The sequence below is a fragment of the Momordica charantia genome, assembly GCF_013281855.1.
Source record: "Momordica charantia cultivar OHB3-1 chromosome 10 unlocalized genomic scaffold, Mcharantia_2.0 BLBB01000010.1, whole genome shotgun sequence".
NCBI classification, from domain to species: Eukaryota; Viridiplantae; Streptophyta; class Magnoliopsida; order Cucurbitales; family Cucurbitaceae; genus Momordica; species Momordica charantia.
In genome coordinates this window covers 12,780,986-12,801,255 of record NW_028275158.1, presented here as the reverse complement: position 1 = coordinate 12,801,255, position 20,270 = coordinate 12,780,986, and the positions used below count along the sequence as shown (strand labels likewise).

The following is a 20,270-nucleotide window of genomic DNA, read 5'->3' as shown; positions in this document are numbered from 1 at the left end:
CACAAACGACCTGGATCAAGTCGTCTGTAACATTTACAAAGTGGGTCGTATCCATAGTGTTGCCAGGATAAGGTATCCAGCCTTATCCATATACTATAGACCATTTAGGTTATTCATGGGACATTATCCACTCGTATGTCAGGGGTATATCAAATATATACCTCGTATATCAGGGGTATATCAAATATATACCTAGTATATCAAATATATACCCAATATATATACTGTCTCGGTTACATGATAGTAACCTTGGATGTTTAGTTTATTGGATTTTGGACAATGCAATGCTATGAATTCAACAACAAATTTATTGAGTAAAACTTTATTGGATATACATTTGTTTTTACATAAATACAAACTACGAGTTTAGGGCAATACACCCAACAGGTATTTGTTGAATAAGATATTCCACGAGCTGAGCAAGGAGACTTTTGGTCTTGCTTAGGTACTTCTCCTTGATACTCTTTGATGATCTGGTTAGCAATGAGCTAAGAGTCACTGTAAATAAGGACGCGGGATGCTTCGAGCCATTTGGCCATGCATAGTCTGGCTAGGACTGCTTTATACTCATCTTCATTATTTGAAGTTTGGAAGTTGAACTGTAGTGCATACTCGAAGCGCATGTCATCTGGCGTAAGCAATCAAACGCCTGCACCCCGCGACCTTTATTGTTTGACAAACCATTGAAATACATTGTCTACTAGGAAGGAGCTTCCGGGTCCGAGCTTACTAGGGGTGTGAGCTCAGCTATGAAGCTAGCAACTGCTTGCCCCTTCAAGACTGTTCTAGGCTCAAAGGTGATGTCCTATTTACTAAATTTTAACACCCATTTCATGAACCGGCTAGATGTTTTAGGTCTACAGAATACATACCTGAAAGAAAGGTTATTCAGCATTGTCGCAGGATGAGGTTGAAAATACGGGCGAAGGCACTAAGCTCAGGTTACTAGAGCTAACTTCTCAATGGGGGTAACGAGTGTATGCATCTATTGTGGCCTTACTGGTGTAGTTGATAACTCCTGAAAAGAGTTAATAAATCCTCTATTTATACCATTATTTTCCAAAGAAAAGAGAAGTTATGATGATATAATTAGTTAGAATGAAATATTTCTGGACTTGAAGTGTATTGCATGATTTGAAGACATATGTTGTGAAAACATTGGATATGTTGTGAAAGCATTATACTTTAAAGTTAGTTGACAAAATTCTATCAAGTATAGATACTTTTAGGAATGCTGAGAGGAGTCACGCTATATTGTGGGAATAAATTGCACTTTATATTTGAAATGCTGCAGCACTATGATTTACCAAATTTGCACCAGATCTGTAAATCTACAATAGAAAAGGAAAGTTCTTCTTGCACAAGGAATCAATGGGAACACAAAGTGATGAATATATATGACATACTTGTCTAAAAAGAACCATAATCAAGCTACTAGCAAATTACATAGAGGTTGGCAATAGAAGAGTAACTCCAGGGAGAGATCGAAGAGAGACAGAGTTGGGAGATAGTTCTTCCATCATTGAGAGACGATATTTGAGAGAAGTCTGATCTCCCTTAAAGGGAATATTTACAGATTCAAGAGACATATATGTAAGGCAATTTTTGACACAATCTTGCTTTTCTTACAGCTTGAGTTGTTGGGAGAATCTTGTAGTTTTTTCGACAGAGGGGACTTGTTTTCATCTTCCAAGTTGATTAATGCTTTTCTATACTTCATCTTGTATCATTATTATTCAATGGGGCGTAGCTAAGCCTATGTTTAACTAGGCAATGAACCTTTTCTTTTATGTTGTGAGAATGCTGTAGTGTTTCTTTATTATAATAACTCGATGTTTTCTTAATTCTATGCTTCATCCTTAGTGTTTATTCATTCTAGACAAGTGTATAGACCACAATCGAACTTGAGAGAGCAAAGTTACAGAACTGAATTAAGGGATATAAAAATTAGATAAGTTGATTGAGAGATGACTTATTTGATTTTTGTAAATCTTAAGGTAGAACTAAAGAGAGGAAGGTGACTAAAAGAAGACATAGAGATATGACACTGTTTACGAGCCACTTCAAGCAGTGGCGGATCTAGAAAATTTTTTCGGGGGGCTTTATATAAAATTCAGTAAATATGACCTACGATCTTTGTTTTGAATCTTACAAGTATAAATTGTATATCCAAAACTTTATGTTAGGGGATTATATAAAAAAAATTATATATCAATAAGTTGTTGAACTAATACATTGTTGATGTTAAGAAACCCTTGAGAGTTGGATCTAAGAACCTTGCTAACGAACAAGACCCATACAACTCAATCCCAAAAACCCCGAAAACAAGTATGGAATCAACCCAAGGAAAAGTTTTAGAACGGATTACCTTGATGATCAATATCAAGAGTAGAGAAAACTTGTTTCTAAACTCGTGATTCGAATCACTCCACAAGAGGTATGATCAACACCGCTTGAATGATCCTAACATGCAAATTCTAAAGACACAAGAAATTGCACAAGAAATGGGAGATAAATCTCTCAACCAAGCTAATGAGAAAACTCACTTTTCATTCAACTTCAAATTTTGTGTTTACAACAAGACATCTCAAGGTTATATATAGTCATCCTAGCAAGCCATATGAAAAGTCTTAAGCAAATGAAAAGACTTGTAACTTACAAGAAATGAAAAGACTTGTAAATGAAAAGACATAACTTACAAGAAATAAAAAGACAAGCAAATGAAAGGTTAAGAACATGGAAAGTCAACCAAAATAAGTGCAATCTCGTCCATAATGAGGGATGTGAGTGTTTGACTTGGTTTTTGAATTGAATGAGTTGTCTTGGACTTGTCTTGATGGAGTTGACTTTGACCTTGACCAAGTAGACTTTGACTTGCCTTAAAAACACTTAAAAATGCATAACTTGCACCAAATTGAAGTGCATAGTTCCAACTTCTTGCACATCTTCCTTTTAATTCTCGTGTCGAGTTCACGAACGCTTGGACACGAAGTAGTAAGGCTTGTTGAAGTTTTCGAGCTCTTGATCTTGTAATTGGTCCATGAGGCATGACAAAGAGAGCTCCTTGGTTCATATCAGTTGAACTCATAAAAACAGTAGTACAATCTATACAGATCTTATTGACATCAGAACCTCTTTTATAAAAAATAAAAAAAAAATGGTAGTTTGAACTAATAATTATTGAATTTAAAGAAGAATCTAATAGATTAAGGATCTATCAAAAACATAAAATAAAAAATTTGAGAATTTATTAGATGCAAAGTTAAAAATTTGGAGACCGATTATATATTTTTAAAGTTCAAGATAAACAAAACTCTCGATATTTATAGATCAAACTAATAATTATAGAATTAAATTTGTTCAATTAAGACATAAAACAAGATTTTCTAATGAATATAGAACAAATAGGATCAAACTTGAAATAATAAACAAAAAAGAAAAAAAAACTTGCAGTATATTACTTAAATAAAGGAGTTAAAAAAATTCATTATTTGAGGGCGGGCGGGAGACTCGAATTCGAAGAGGGGGAGTTAAAATAAAATACACTTTTAGTCCCTAAATTTGAAGGTTCTTAGTGTACGTGACATTTTAGAAAATGATTTTAAAAGGTCCTTGGTGTTAACATTCAGTTAGTGTTGTTGACATGGCATTTACGAGTTTAATATATATTAATTTTAATTATGTTTCATTTTTTTTTTCATTTTTTCTTTCTTTTTTTCTCTCTCTCTTCCCCTATTCTGCCCCTCTCTCTTCCCTCTTCATCCTTCACCGCCTGCTTCTCTATTCCTTTCCATCCCACATGAAAAATTCCTATTACTTAATTGCAAGATTAAAATGGAAACATTTCAAGATTTTTTTAAATTAGAAGGAAGCCATTAAAATTATAATTAAAAGCATAAAATAGCAGCGTATATCGAGAGAGAGAGTTAGATTTGTACCCCAATTATTCTCTGTCACTTCCTGTTCCTCTCTCTCCCTTCTCCATCATTAACCAGTTCCTAAATTTTCCATATACATGCAACTCCCCCAAGCTCCAAACGCCTTCCATGTCTTCAAACTTTCGAACCCCCCCCCCCCCCTCTCTTTCTCTAGTACACTTCTCTTGTTTACGATTTCTCTGGTCATAAATGAAAATGCTCTGTTTTCCACAAAATCTGAGTTTCTCATTATTTTGTTCGGACATAGGGATTTCATTTTGAAGCCTTTTTATCCATGGGGAAGAAAAACTAGCCAACAGTGCTTGGCACAATCTAAACTCTCGGAAGGCTGAGGATTCAACTCTGTTGTTGTTGTTGTGAGAATAAGGGCGAAGAAGAATAGTATAAGTGCGAGGGTTTATCGGGGGTTCGATCGAGGATTTGATCGAAAGAGAGGGGCGAATAGGGGAAAAGAGAATGAGAAGGATGAAGAGGGAAGAGGGAAGAGAGAGGGGAAGAATATGGGAAGAGAGAGAAAAAAGAGAGAGAAAATGAAACATAATTAAAATTAATATATATTAAACTCATAAATGTCACGTCAGCATTATGTTAGTGTCAATAACGGAATGTTAACACCAAGGACCTTTACCTTCAACACTAAAAGTGTATTTTAGTCCAAACCACTAATATTTGTACAACAAATATGAGTAGGGGCAAGAAAAAGTACCTAAACCACTAGGTCATTAGTCAAAACACTAATATTTGTACATAATTTGTATATTTATTCAATATTGTCTAAGGCGGGCCCAATGTACATCCGCCCCTGACTCCATGGATCTTTGAGAGGGGCAAACCGTGGAGTAAGTTGCTCAAATTTACATAAGTCAATATATTCGATAGCATGTTACAGCACTTGTCATGGCATATATGAGATTGGAGATTCGTCTAGTTGAACCTTGCTTTCCTCCATGTGTGTCAACACCATCTTATGTGTTTAAGTTTATGTTCGTTCACCTTTGCAGCATTTACAATTGTCTTGTCCTTACTTTCACAGCAAAACCAATGTTTCTTCTAGGCTCCCGTTTCTTTTAAGCATTGTTGTAATTAATATTTCAAATGTCGATTGATACGTCGATGAGGTCGACATGTCGATGAGGGGATATCTTTTTTCCTCTTTGTCGATGTTGGATGCGAATCCTAGCCTGCCACGTGTCGTGATCGAAAATGTGAGCTGGATGAACACGCGGACAAAATATAGAAATTGACTCCAAAGTACTCAGGTCGACAGACAGGGTAGGACCTAAAGTGTCGAGCCGACCTGAGACAAAGTCTGTAACAATGTCCCTTCCGTACCCGACAACACGCCGCGATTTTAGGGTGTGTCAGAACTCCTGTCGGGCCCAGTTTCTATAAATAGAAACCTTAGCCTTAACGACTCGGGAAGTTAGCTCAGACTAGAACTGACTTGCTAGTCGGAGTGCTAACTTTGTTTTACAGGTCTCAAGAGTGTTCTAAGAAGGTGTTGGGCAGTTGGCCATAGTTCATTCTGAACGTTCCGATCTAGGTTACATCTGAGCTCAGCAATTTCGAGTCAAACAGTTGGCGCCGTCTGTGGGGACGACACATCTAGAAGTTAGTCTCACCTTTTGCAATATGAGCCAATGGCCCAAACCCGCTCCCAGCAGTCACGATCTCAACTTTCACCAATTCGCTCTCCGATGAGGGATGCTGCCACTTCTCGTGCCCATCCTCGACTCACGTACTCTTAGATGGCCGGGACTCCTGTCATCGAACGACGACCCCAGGCGGGGGTGGTCAAGGAAAATGGAGGTCGGTCGGCCACATCCGATCCCGTAGCAATCTGGGACTTCTACCTCACCTCAGATCAGTTTCCGCCACTACAGCCTCAGAGGAACGGATTGCCGCCCCGTGCACCTCGCCTCCGCGGTTGGGGGAACACAGGTGCGCGCTCCGGGGCAAGTGCCGACGCAGGTGTGGACCCCGTCATGGTAGCTAAAGTGATCGCCGAGCTTACAGAAGTCAAGGCAAGGCTCGAAGCGGTCGAGAGAAGCAGCGAGGTGTCTGGTCTTCGGTCTCCAGGGATCCCATTCGAGGAAAAGGGCCGATGCATCCGACCCAAAGAACGGAGTATCAGTTCCGACCTCCCAGGGATGCCCAAGCTGGAGCACCCTCCCAAAGGCCACAACGGGTGGGGACAGGCGGTGCCCTGGGAGCGCAGGTATGTGACCACCCTCGGCAGGACAGCCGGGTTGAGGACCGACGCCCGATGGTCCGACCAATTTGGACTCTCCTGGCATCTTTTGATAGCTACAACGCCCGTCAGGGCAGAGGTGAGGGGACGCCAAGGCGACGAGCGGTGGCGCCCGAAGATCGGGAGTACCTGGTCGACGACGAGGAGGGAAGCCGAGAGGTCGACGATCGAGAGAGGTCCTCCCACGCTGACCATTCGTTCCGGTCTGAAGTGGACCTCATCCGAGATCAGTTTCAGAGGGAGATAGAAGATCTCAAGCGGCAGTGCGAGCTTGTAGATCGGCACCGCGTGGCCGAGCAAGAGGAACCGCCTTTCTCCCAGGCAATCCTGGACGCACCTATCTCACCGAGGTTCAAGGCCCCGATCATGAGTTCCTACGACGGGTCTGGAGATCCGATCTCTTACGTGAAGGTGTTCGAGAGGAAGATGGACTTTCTGGCCGCGAGCGACGCCATGAAGTGCCGAGCGTTTCAAATAGCCTTGGAAGGCTCGGCAAGGTTGTGGTACTCACAGTTGAAGCCCCGGTCCATCGACAGTTATCAACAGCTGAGGAGGTGGTTCATTAACCAGTTCTCAGCTCGACAGTTGTTGAAATTGCTGCCCTCTCACCTCGGAACAGTGAAGCAACGAGACAATGAGTCTCTGAAGGAGTATATCGCTCGATTCATGGACGAGCATGTCAAAGTGGTAAGTTGCACCGATGACATCGCCATGATGTACTTCACCACGGGTTTGAACGACAGGAACTTGACGATAGAGTTCGGAACCCGACCACCGGCCTCCCTGAACGAGATGCTCGCTAGAGCTCGCCAGTACATTGACGGCTTGGAGTTGTGGAAATCCAATGGAGCCCGGCGAAGCAACCGTGGTAAAGATTGGAACCAAAAATCCCCTCCTCCCAAGAAGCAACGCAGCCATGGTTGGGGCTCGTCTCGGCGGGCCGACGACAACAAGAGTAGAGGCCGTCGCGACGAGAAAGCCCCTTCAGACGGTAGAGGGTCGAAGTTCAATAGGTTTACTCCACTGAATGCCTCAATCGCAGAGATCTACACGGCGGCCGAAGATAACGACCTGGAGGCGCTTTTCGCAGCCCCAGAAAAGCTCCGCCGACCTCTAGGGAAACGAGACAAGCGACTCTACTGCCAATTCCATAAGGATCACGGCCACGACACTTCACGCTGTTTCCACCTGAAGGAGCAGGTCGAGGATCTTATCCGGCGGGGTTATTTGAAAAATACGTCGGCAGGTGTGAGACAGCAGAGCCAGAGGGGTCGGCTCGGGAGGAGAAGCGAGCGAAGTCACCATCACCGAGGCGGAAGGAAGATCGTCCCGCCATTATAAATACCATCCATGGGGGCCCGAGCGGGGGACAGTGTAACGCCCCGCGTTACTCAGGTTAGCTTGCCCCGAGTTCTGGAAAATTTTATAAAAAAATAGGTTTTGTTTATTGATTTATTTCATTTTTTATTTTATTTGATTCATCAGTGATCTTCATTTAATTTAAGTGTGACATCTCGGCTTGTGTGTATTGTTACAGATTTAGTGGTGAGTTAGTAGCGTGTAGTATTTATTAAGTTATGGTTTAGTACGGATTCCGCTACTAAGTGACACTTGCTCTGGGCCATTGGACCAACTACGAAATTATATTATTGGTTTTGTTAACAAGGAGTGATTGGGTAAGTGGGCCTTAAACAAAAGAAACTAGCCCAAGTGAGTTATATGCTGCAAAACAAAAGAAAAAGGGGAATTAAAACAAAACAACCCTAGCCCATCTTGTTCTCCTTCCTCATCTTCTTCCACACTTCCCTTTCGTTTGAAGCCGCCAGCCCCCCATCCGGATTTCTTTCTCCGACGAAGCAGCACCGATGTCGGCCCCCTCAGTCGGACAGCAGCAGGTGCGGGTGTCGGCAGCAGCAGGTGCAGCGTCAGGCTGCAGCAGCACGGCGTTGGGCAACGGCAGACGGCGGTAGCGTGCGACGGGCAGCAGCGGCGTGCGACGGGCAGCGGCGGCGCGTGACGTTCGGGCAGCTGTAGGCGGCATCAATACAGGTGAAGCTGTTTTCGAGGCGTCCCTTCTCGGATCCAACGAGCCTAACAACCTCGAATAGCTTAGATCCGTGAAACCCGGCAACTTTTCTTTGACCCACATTTGTTCGAAGTTAGATTTGGATTACCCACATCCAAATGAAATCGATTTGGAATACCCACACCTAATCGAAGTTGTTTTGTAGTAACGGACATCAAAACGAAGCCGTTGGAGGTCGTTTTGGGCACTTTTCGCTGCTGCAAAAATGTGGACAGCAGTGTTTTGGTGGTGTTCGGCGATTATCTTCATCCGTTCGAAGCCCGATTTATGCTACCCACACATTTGCAAGCTAGATCTAATTTACCCACACCTACACGAAGTCGTTTTGCGGTAATGAGCCCTTTGAACCTTCGTAGAGTCGTTTTCGAAGGCTGAACAGTACATTTAAATTGCTGTATTTTTCTGTTTTTGGTGCTTAGGTGTGAGATCGACGCAAACTTAAAGACGTGGTTGTGTAAGAAGCACCAGGGGGCGAGTGCGTGCGTTATTTAGCGTTAACGGAATGGTTTTGATGCTGTTTTTCTTGTTAAAATAATTTAATTGAGCATGTAGGGATTGTTAGTTTTGATTGTTGCCGTCTTTCTATTATTGAACACTTTTGAGGAAACATGCTTCCTGTTCTTATTGTTAAACTGATAATTTAGTTTATATTGTTCTGGTTGTGAGTTGTGGATGTATTTTGTTTATTACGAGGAAAAGCATGCTTGTAAACGGTGCAGTGATTTTGAATATGGGAAATTTACCTGTAGGTGGTTATGGGAGGGTTAGTGAAGTGGTGAAGGGTGAAGGGTAAAGGGACGGGTTGATAGTCCGTTAACTATGGGTTCTGACCTGAAAATGCATATAAATCGCTTGGAGGTTCAAAGCCTTGAGCAGTGGCCTTGGGAATAAATGACAAGGCCGAACGTCAAATTTCTGTAAACGAGTATTGGGGTCTTGGGGATAAATGTCAAGGACCAATACGCTGGGAAGTCATCGGTACCTTGGAGATAAATGGCAAGGACCGGTGCACAGTTCAGGCCTTGGGAATAAATGGCAAGGCCGAACGTCAAGTTTTTGTAGAGGAGTATTGAAGCCTTGGGGATAAATGTCAAGGGTCAATGCGACTCGAGGAGTTAGGCTTGAGGGATTACAGTAGAGTGGTGCTTGTGAAGTAGTGGTATTAGGCCTTGGGAATAAATGGCAAGGTCGAACATCAAGTACTATAAAAGGAGGGGGTGCGGTAACTTGGGAATAAATGTCAAGAGCCGTCATGCCTCGAGAAGTTAAGCGGGGGGGTATCACAGGGGGGGAGGCGTAGAGGAAGGTTTAGTACTATGAGACAAGGGCTAGTGAATCATGGGTTGTAGTCTTGGTAGTTCCGACGCATGGTTGTTGTATGTAAATGTCAAGTTATTGTTCGCTATCTCTCGCTGCCTATTTAATTGCTTTGCTATCGTTTTATTCTATATGTCGTAACTGTGAGCATGATTTTTGTGCTAGTTAGGAAGTGCTACTTACGGAGTACCTTACGTACTCACCCCCTTTTTTTTTACCCTTATATGTTTTCAGGTGTGAACAGGGTCGACCGCGGTGTTGACGTGAAGAGGGCTTGACCGGGGAGGGATCACTAGCCTAGTTAGTGAGGATAGAGGGAAGGGTCGATGGGTACGAGTAGCATTGAGATTTACGTTATTGCTAGGTGTGGACCAATGAGGAAATTTTGTATTCTTTAGAACTACCTTATTTGTTATGGATGATGCTGGTAAACGTGTCACTGTTGTCGTTGGAGGTTAGGTTACGGTTGTTTTATTTATTTAAGAATTTTTGCCACTGAGGCGGATATGAGATGTTGTTGTTTTTAAATTGCCCACGGAGGGCGAAGTCCTGACAGTTTATGACATTTATATTTCTGATAGAACGTATGGGAGTCGAAGCTTTATTTCATTTAAATTATTTTCCCAGGGAGTTGCTTATCTCGTGTTTAGAGCTAAGGTTAGCCAGGTGAATTATTTAGCGTTGCCTAGGATGTTATATAAAATCCTGGGGCGTTACAGACAGTCAGGGCAGAAGAGAAAAGCTCTGGCTCGGGAGGCAGCACACGAGGTCTGTACCTCGTACCCTAAGGAGCCTGTGATGCCGATCTTGTTCGATGACCAAGACAGTGAAGGAGTGCACATGCCCCATAACGACGCCCTGGTTATCGCCTCACTCATAGATCACGTGAAGGTGAGAAGAGTTCTTATCGACGGTGGAGCGTTGGCCAATATCTTATCATTCTCGACCTACACGGCCCTGGGGTGGGAGAGGAAACACTTGAGGCTTAGCCCGACACCTTTGGTTGGTTTTGCAGGGGAGTCAGTCAGCGCGGAAGGATGTGTCTCGCTCCCTGTTACCATCGGCGAGCGAGATCAACAAGTAACTAAGGTTGCAGAATTTGTCGTGATAGATCGGAGCTCTGTGTACAACGTCATAATTGGTCGGCCCTTGATTCATGATCTCAGTGCAGTTCCATCCACTTACCACCTGGTCTTGAAGTACCCCACCTCGGCCGGAATTGCGACAGTCCGGGGTGAGCAAAAAATGTCCAGAGAATGCTACGCTGCCACGATGAAGAGAACAGCCACTTGTGCAGCGGTCACGGACGCGGCAGAGCCACGTGCCGACGAACCAGAGCCGAGCCACGGTACCCCGGCTGAAGAGCTAGAACTTGTCCCCCTACTGGGGCCAGAAAAGTAGGTCAGCGTCGGCAGCAGACTGGGGGCCGAGGTAAAAGAAGAGCTCGTCGGTTTTTTGAAAGCAAATTCTGACGTGTTCGCATGGTCTCATGACGACATGCCGGGCATAGACCCAAGTATAATGGTGCATAGGCTTAATGTAGTCCTAGCTATAGGCCTGTGAGGTAAAAGCGTCGGCCTGTTGACGCCGAGCGAAGTAATGTAATTTGTAAAGAAGTCGAGCAGTTGCTACGAGCTAAATTCATAAGAGAAGTTCATTACCCCGTGTGGTTATCTAATGTTGTTTTAGTTAAAAAGTCAAACGACAAGTGGCGTGTCTGTATTGACTTTACGAGCCTCAATAAGGCGTGCCCGAAAGACAGTTTTCCCCTACCTCGAATAGATCAACTCGTCGACGCAACGACAAGGCATGAACTCCTCTCCTTCATGGATGCCTACTCCGGGTACAATCAGATTCGGATGCATGCGTCCGACCAAGAGCATACTGCCTTTGTTACCGATCAAGGGCTGTATTGTTACAACGTCATGCCTTTCGGTCTGAAGAATGCTAGGGCGACCTACCAACGGATGGTCAACATGATGTTCGCCAAATAGATCGGACGCAACGTGGAGGTATATGTGCACGACATGTTGGTAAAAAGTAAGCAGACGAGCTTCCATTTAGCTGACCTGGCAGAGGCATTCAGCGTGCTTCGAAAGTATCAGATGAAGCTCAACCCGAGCAAGTGCGCCTTTGGGGTCTCGTCAGGAATGTTCCTCGGGTTCATGGTCCACGAACATGGCATTGAAGCAAATCCGGACAAGATAATAGCAGTCCTTGAGATGGAAGCACCGAGGAATATTAAGCAGCTGTAGAGGTTGAATGGCCGACTAGCAGCCCTAAATCGCTTCGTATCTCGCTCCACTGACAAGTGCCACCCATTCTTTCAAACACTAAGGAAAAAGGGGCGGTTCGAATGGACCGACGATTGCGAAGCCGCACTTCGACAGTTGAAGCAGTACCTCAGCTCGGCTCCCTTGTTGTCCAAGCCGCTGCCTGGCGATGTACTCTACCTGTACCTAGCAGTGTCGGAAAATGCAGTGAGCTCAGTACTTATCAGGGAGGCGGAAGGACGGCAGAGCCCTGTTTACTACACAAGTAAATCGTTGACCGAGGTCGAGGCTCGTTACCCCTGTGTTGAGAAGCTGGCTCTAGCCTTGGTAATCTCGGCGCGACGTCTACGACCATACTTCCAGGCGCACAAGATAATCATTCTAACAAACTTCCCCTTGACGCAGATTTTCTACAAGCCCGAAACGTCGGGTCGACTGATGAAGTGTGCCCTAGAGCTCAGTGAGCATGACATCGCCTTCGAGCCGAGAACAGCGTTGAAAGGTCAGGCAGCTGTAGACTTTGTTGCCGAGCTGACCCCACCCAGACAAGGGGGCGATGTCCGTGACCAGTGGACACTCTACGTGGATGGTTCATCTAATGAGAAAGGTTGTGGGGCAGGCATGCTGCTCCTCGGCCCCGGTGGTCTTCGGTTCGAGTACGCACTCCGGTTTAGCTTCTGAGCTTCCAACAACGAAGCCGAGTACGAGGCATTGATAAATGGACTAAAGGTCGCCATAGGGATTCCCATCTGATCGTCAATCAAGTTACCGAGGAGTATCAAGTGAAGGAAGCTCGTATGGAGAGGTATCTGGCCAAAGCCCGAGTGCTCCTCGCCCAGATTGAGGACTATGTGATTCGACAGGTGCCGAGGTCCGAAAACTCCAACGCCGACGCACTGGCTCGCCTAGCCTCGGCATACAAGACCGACCTACCGAGAACAGTTCCAGTTGAAATACTCGCCGAGTCATCCATCGACCAGCCTGAGGTGATGGAGGTCCAATCAACTCAGCATACATAGATGGACCCGATTAAGGACTTCCTGGTCAGTGGCTCAGTCCCTGCTAATCCGAGCCAGGCCAGAAAGCTCCAACGCCAAGCTGCTCACTACTTGATGCAAGAAGGCAAGCTCTTCAAGAGGGTATATTCCCTACCATTGCTGTGGTGCCTCGACCCAGAGGAGGCGAGGTATGTTATGCGCGAGATTCACGAAGGAGTTTGCGGAAACCATGGAGGACCTCGGTCCATGGCTTCGAAGGTCATCCGCGAGGGCTACTATTGGCTGACGATTGAACGCGACACCAAGGAGTTCGCCAAAACATGCGACAAATTCCAGTGCTTCGCGAGCATTTTGAGACAACCCCCGGAGATGCTTACGCCGATCTTGAGCCCTTGGCTTTTCGCTCAGTGGGGAATAGACCTGATCGGCCCACTACCGATGGGGAAGGGATAGTTGAAGTTCGCCATAGTAGCTGTAGATTACTTCACCAAGTGGGTGGAAGCGGAACCTCTGGCATCTATCACCGAGAAGAAGGTCGTCAGCTTTGTATGGAATAGCATAATATGTCGGTTCGGTATACCGAGCGCCATCATTACCGACAATGGAAAGCAGTTTGACCGTGCTCGGTTTAATCAATTCTGTCAACAGCTCGACATACGTCACCTCAGCTCGTCGCCGGCCTATCTACAGTCTAACGGGCAAGTTGAAGCTATCAACAAGATCATCAAGCGTGGTCTGAAGACAAGGCTGGAATCTCTGAAAGGTCGGTGGGCATAAGAGTTACCGAGGTCTTGTGGTCTTACCGAACTACGCGCCGCTGATCTACTGGTGAGACGCCATACAGCCGAGCCTTCGGGTCGGAGGCCGTCGTCCCTGTGGAAGTTGGCATGCCAACGCCCCGAGTTGAGAACTTCGATGAGCAAGCCAACAGTAAAGCTCTACTCGTGAATCTTGACCTCCTCGAGGAGAAAATATCTCCCTCCCAGCTTAGGCTAGCAGAATACCAGAACCGTCTGGCTCGGTACTACAACGCCAGAGTGAAAGTTCGAACGTTCAAACTTGGAGACCTCGTCCTCAAGAAGGTAATGCAGCATGTCGGTGCACTCGAGCCGAACTGGGAAGGTTTGTACAGAGTCTTGAAAATACCCCGACCTGGAGCATATCTGCTGTCCGACCTCAACGGGAGACGACTCCCCCACCCATGGAACGCCGAGCATTTGCGAGTTTATTATCAATGAGATGTGTGTAATCCGACGTGTAAAATTTCATTTATTAATGAAAGCCGATCTCCAATGACTTGTGCAAAATTTGACTTTATTCGTTAGAGTTGTTACTACTACCGAGCTACGTCAAATGGGGGCCAAGGAAGACTACGTGGTATGACCTATGCTAAACGACCAACAATAAGTTATATTTTTACAAACATGCGAAGCAATGATCAGCTCGTAGGAACCTGGTTATCCCAAATACACACCACCGAGCTGAATTGTTCGGCTCGACAAACATGCGAAGCAATGGTCAGCTCGTAGGAACCTGGTTATCCCAAATACACACCACCGAGCTGAATTGTTCGGCTCGTAAGCCGTTGTGTAGGTAAGAAATTATCAAGACTTGAGAAACTCAGATAACGAGACCAAAATTAAAATTGAAATTTTAATATTCTCTAAGTATAGGGACCTCGGAGAGAACGACTCAAGTCTGAGCTAAGTTTGTTTTCATTAAAAATTGAAAGTTCGATGAAGAGCCGAGGTATATATGCCTCGGCTCGGTACAGTACTTTGATTATAAAAGTGATGATAAAATGAAAAGAAGCAGCAGAAGGCGGAGGCTGTCTACTCCTGCGGAGGGTCGGCAGGACTATCGGTACCTACGTCGGCGTCAACGACCGCGGCGACCCCAGTGGCCTCAGCCTCGTTACCGACGTCAGAAGGTCGATCGGCTGAGATGGACTCGTACTCTTGCTCGACGGCGGCAACGCCTCCTTCGGGCAAACGGCGTCGAGCTTGTTGATGGCGTAGTAGAAGCCCCTATCTGCTAGGTCCCGAGCCAAGCCATCGAACTCAGGGAATTCTTTGACCTTCTTCTCCAGGTAGGCCCAGCTGGCGAGATTCTGTTCAGCTTCATTCCAGCCTTTCTCGCAGTCTCAGCTAGGCCCCGAGCGTTCTTCAGGTCGGTGCGAGCTTGGGCTATCAAGGCAGTCGACCTATCGGCCTCAGCCTCCTTCTCAGCTCGCGCCTGGTCATCCTCAGCTTGAAGCTCAGCGATCCTCCACTTGTAGGAGGCATTCATCTCCTCCTCCTTCAAATCCCGCCCTCCGAGCTCCAGGCTCATCATCGACGCCGAGAGGCAGGCATGGTAGTGCAGCTGCAAAGGCCAGAGGTTAGGTCAAGAGGATTAAAGGAAGAGAAGAAGGGTAGAGTGGGAACGAGCTTACCTCTGCAGCAAGAGCTACAGTCTTCCTTACCGCCTCCACCGGGTCCTCGGGCACCCGGACAGCTCGTTCTACTCGGCGAGAGCTCGAGGACCTCACTTCGTCGCAGCCTCGTGGATGCTGAGGCGGGAGAAGGCGAGCTTGAAGGGGAGCGGGAGCTCGTCGCAGTGTTGCTGACCGTGTTGGGACCCCTCCTCCGAGTCAACCATGATGGGGGGAGGTGGGGATCTGGAGTTGACCTCCTCGAAGGGAAGCGTTTCCCTCGTTCGCTTCTTCCGCACTAAAGGGGTAACCGACCCCTCACCACCAGCGACAGTCTGTGGGGGCTGAACTTGAAAGGCCTGAAGCTTGGCCAGATTCTCCAGCCCGGGAGCCGGAACGTCGGTGCTACTCGTGCGACGACGAGCCTGAGGGGGCGCCGGTGGAGCGACGGAGGCCGAGGCTCGCTGCCACTTCGTACTACTAAGCGCGAGGAATTTGGAGGCCATTTCTGCAAAGGAGACGAGGTTAGACAAGAGATTGCAATCGACCGAGCTGAGGAGTCAAGGAGTAGTTACCTTCGAGGGCTTTACGCTTTTGCGAGCTACGTTGCCGAGGTTTGGGTAGCTTCTTGAACTCGTCCGCTTGGTCGTGAGGACTGAGACCGCTAAAGAAGAGGTGGGAGTTTGAGGCGAGTGCCTCACCCCACAGCGCGTACTTTACATTCCGACCTTGGGCTCGCTTGATGATCTCCTAAGACTTGTTGTTGATCCTCGGAACAAGGGATGGCAGAGCTGCATCATGAAACCTCGTCAGAAACAAGGGCAGGAAGGTAAAAAAAAAACCAACCTAGATCGTACCTAAGATACTCACCTACATCACCGAACTCTACGGGGACTTGGTAGGTCGACTCACCCCCTCCGTCCCTCCGAAGCCACTCACCAGAGACGAGGAACCAGCACTCCTTCCAATTTTTATTAGAAGAGGGGTTCCTAATCAACTGACCTACGTTCCGCCGAGCTAAGAGGTAGTACCGACCCTCTCCCTTGTTGGAGGCTTTAACGGTGTGGGTCGCTAAGAGCTTATCTACCGTGAGCCTATCCTCATCCTCGTCCCGGAGGACCCACCACAGAACGTAGGCTTCGAGCACGGTAGACCAGCCGTTAGGAGAGAGCTGAGCTAGGGCGAGGTTGACCGCGCTAAGGAACCTCTGTATGAAAGGGTGAAGTGGAAGCCTAACCCCCCTACTGAACATCTGGAGGTAGAAGCTGACGAAGCCCGGGGAGGATCATCAAGAGACTCTCCGACGTTGGGCACCCTAAGCTCTATGGAGTTGGGGATTGAGTAGGTTTTGCGGAGCTCGGTTAACCTACCTACCGAGCAAGTCGAGAGGGGAAGCTCAACTACTGGACCAGAGTTAGGGTTTCCTGAGGTGGAGACTATATTGGGGTTTGCCGAGCTATCCTCGACATAAGGGTTCCCTGAGGTAGAAGCTAAGGTCGGATCCCCTAAAACGTCACCTGAACTGGAGGAACTGGACGACCCAGATGACAACTCACTAGACGAGCTACTCATCGTCAGATCTAAAGAAAGAATCTACAGAACTACCCAAAGGAGGAACGAGAGAGTACCTGACTTGGACAACGGTCGAGGTACACAAAAACTTTGAAGTAAAAAGTGAAAAGTAAAAATTAAAAACCCCCGCCTTTTATAGGACAGCCCGGAAGCACGAGAGTCGTCCAATCGAGGAAGGATCAACGGACAGGATTCGCCCACGCCAGGCGATCCCCCTGACGACGTTTGGGTTCTCGAAGCAGAAGCTAGGGCTGACGCATCCATGACGTCACACATGAACGCGTGGATTCGACCCATCTTCAGTTAGCTCGGAGGACTTCGCCGAGCCGACTTCCGCTCTGCCAAAGTGGGGGCCAAACTACTCAAGCGTCCGGAGAAACTTCGGGGAGCCCCGGAGAGGCGCAGCAAGGACAAGTATTGCCGCTTCCATCGGGAGCACGGCCACAACACGTTGGACTGCTGGGAATTGAAGCGCCAAATTGAAGATCTAATTCAAGACGGCTACTTCAAGAAGTTTGTGGGAAAGCCCGGGACCAGCTCAGCAGAGAAAAAGGAGGAGCGAAAGCGTTCAAGGACGCCACCTCGGCGCACCGACCGACCTGCGGTCATCAATACCATTTTTGGAGGGCCAAGCGGGGGTCAATCCGGACATAAAAGAAAGGAATTAGCCCGCGCAGCCAGACGCGAGGTATGCATCATCAGGGAGCAGGGGCCGACCTGCCCAATCACCTTTGACGGTGCAGACTTGGAAAAAGTCCACCTGCCCCACAATGATGCCCTTGTGATTGCTCCCTTGATTGATCATGTGGTGGTTAGGAGAGTGCTGGTAGACGGGGGCGCATCCGCTAACATCATGTCCTTACCAACCTACCTCGCCTTGGGCTGGACGAGGTCGCAATTGAAGAGAAGCCCGACGCCGCTGGTGGGGTTCTCTGGAGAATCGGTCATCCCAGAGGGTTGCATTCGCTTGCCGGTCACGCTGGGGCAGAACCAAACCCGGATCACTCAAATGGCCGAGTTCGTGGTAGTCGACGGTAGGTCGGCCTATAACGCCATCTTTGGGAGACCCATCATCCACTCATTTCGGGCCATTCCTTCAACACTTCATCAAGTTTTGAAGTATCCCACCCCCAATGGCGTGGGCACGGTCCGAGGAGAACAAACCGCTTCGAGAGAGTGTTATGCCGCTGCACTCAAAGGCACCTCGGTCTGCGCCCTCGAAACTCTCAGGGATGGGGCGCTCGAGTTCGAGGCCGACCTGCCGAGGAAGGAGTCTGCCGCGCCCACTGAGGAGCTCGAGCTTGTTCCTCTGCTTAGTCCCGAGAAACAGGTAAGCATAGGAACCAAGTTGGGGGCCACCGACAGAGAAGAGCTGATCCACTTCCTCAGATCCAACTCGGACGTCTTTGCGTGGTCCCATGAGGACATGCCTGGCATTGACCCGCGAATTATGACGCATCGCCTCAGCATAGATCCATCATTCCGACCTGTGAAACAAAAGAGAAGACCTATAAACAAGGAGAGGAGTGATGTAATTGTTGAGGAAGTTAACAAGCTTTTGAAAGCTGAATACATAAGAGAAATTTCGTATCCCGAGTGGCTCTCCAATGTTGTATTAGTTAAAAAATCTAACGGCAAGTGGAGAATGTGCGTAGATTTTACGAACTTAAATAAGGCATGCCCGAAAGATTGCTTCCCACTACCGAGGATCGATCAGCTCGTGGACGCCACAGCCGGGCACGAACTGCTCACTTTCATGGACGCCTACTCTGGGTACAACCAAATCAAGATGCATGTCCCGGATGAAGGTCATACCGCTTTCATAACAGACCAAGGTCTGTACTGCTACAAGGTCATACCCTTCGGGTTAAAGAACGCACGTGCGACCTACCAGAGAATGGTGAACAAAATGTTCGCCAAGCAGATCGGCCGGAATATGGAAGTGTATGTGGACGACATGCTTGTCAAGAGCAAGCAGTCTAAGTCGCATCTCTCCGACATGGCCGAAGCCTTCGAGGTTCTGAGGGCATATCAAATGAAGCTCAACCCTGCTAAGTGTGCCTTTGGAGTCTCCTCGGGAAAATTCCTTGGCTTCATGGTAAACAACCGGGGAATCGAGGCCAACCCCAAAAAGATTAAAGCCGTGATCGAGATGGAGGCACCTAAAACGCTGAAACAGCTTCAGTGCCTCAATGGCAGGATTGCGGCCCTGAACCGGTTTGTTTCAAGGTCCACGGACAAGTGCCTCCCTTTCTTCAAGGTCTTACGAAAGAAAGGGCCGTTTGAATGGACGGCGGAGTGCGAGCAAGCGTTTCAGCAATTGAAGAACTACCTCTGTTCGGCACCCTTGCTTGCCAAGCCTATGCCGGGGGACAAGCTCCAATTGTACCTAGCAGTGTCTGACAGTGCCGTCAGCTCGGCCCTAATCAGGCAAGAGGAAGCGCGGCAAAACCCGGTCTACTACACCAGCAAGGCTATGACCGAAGCCGAGACTAGATACCCTCAGATGGAGAAGTTGGCTCTCGCTTTGGTCACCTCAGCCCGACGACTTAGACCATACTTCCAAGCCCATACGGTGGTGGTGCTCACTAACTCGCCCCTTAAAAGTATCTTCCACAAGCCGGAAGCTTCCGGACGCCTAATGAAGTGGGCAATAGAGCTAAGTGAGTACGACATCCAGTTCGAACCCAGAACTGTGTTGAAAGGGCAAGCAGCGGTAGATTTCATAGCCGAGCTCACACCACCTTCCGAGCTGAGCGGGTCCGACCTGCCTTGGATAGTCTATGTCGACGGATCCTCCAATGAGAAGGGGAGCGGAGCCGGGGTCCTCTTGCTCGGGCCAGGGGGTGAACGATTTGAGTATGCCTTGCGGTTCGGCTTCCGGACTTCTAACAACAAGGCTGAGTATGAAGCATTTATTGCCGGCCTGCGAATCGCTCAAGCATTGGGGGCCTCTTGTGTTAAGGTCTTCAGTGACTCCCAACTGGTTGTGAGCCAGATCAAGGATGAATACCAAGCCAAAGACACCCGAATGGAGAAGTATTTGGGCAAGGTCAGATCATACCTCGCCCAGTTTCGAACCTACGAAGTAAGCCGGATTCCGCGGGCAGAAAATTCTAATGCAGACGCCTTGGCCAAGTTAGCATCGGCGTACGAGACCGACCTGGCCAGGTCGGTCCCCGTCGAGATCCTAGATAATCCCTCGATCTTAGAGCGAGATCTGATGGAGATCGGCACTCCAGAACCCTCATGGATGGACCCGATCGCGGACTTCATTAGGGGCAACTCACTACAAGACCCCAAGGAGCGCAGAAAGTTGGCAAGGCGGGCAGCTCGGTTCGTAGTCCGAGATGGGGCATTGTACCGACGTGGCTTTTCCCTGCCTCTGTTGAGATGCCTAACCCCTGAAGAAGGCCTGTACG

The 20,270-nt window shown here is 47.6% G+C and overlaps 2 protein-coding genes across 2 annotated transcripts; both read left to right on the top strand.

The window, feature by feature from the left end:
• The first annotated feature begins 10,390 nt into the window (after window positions 1-10,390).
• On the top strand, window positions 10,391-11,586 carry LOC148208577 (uncharacterized). Its single transcript, XM_088119114.1, has 2 exons — window positions 10,391-10,940; window positions 11,282-11,586. Exons 1-2 carry the CDS (start codon window positions 10,391-10,393, stop codon window positions 11,584-11,586), a joined length of 855 nt encoding a protein of 284 aa, XP_087975240.1.
• Window positions 11,587-12,884: 1,298 nt separating this feature from the next.
• LOC148208576 (uncharacterized) lies at window positions 12,885-13,316 on the top strand. Its single transcript, XM_088119113.1, has one exon. It carries the CDS (start codon window positions 12,885-12,887, stop codon window positions 13,314-13,316), a length of 432 nt encoding a protein of 143 aa, XP_087975239.1.
• Window positions 13,317-20,270: the final 6,954 nt, after the last annotated feature.

Bases quoted from the DNA above. Each gene is read 5' to 3' on its own strand.
- LOC148208577 (XM_088119114.1), top strand. From the start codon at position 10,391: ATGCCGATCTTGTTCGATGACCAAGACAGTGAAGGAGTGCACATGCCC. The intron at 10,941-11,281 runs GTACCCCGGCTG...ATGTTGTTTTAG, and splicing joins CGAACCAGAGCCGAGCCACG to TTAAAAAGTCAAACGACAAG.
- LOC148208576 (XM_088119113.1), top strand. From the start codon at position 12,885: ATGGACCCGATTAAGGACTTCCTGGTCAGTGGCTCAGTCCCTGCTAAT.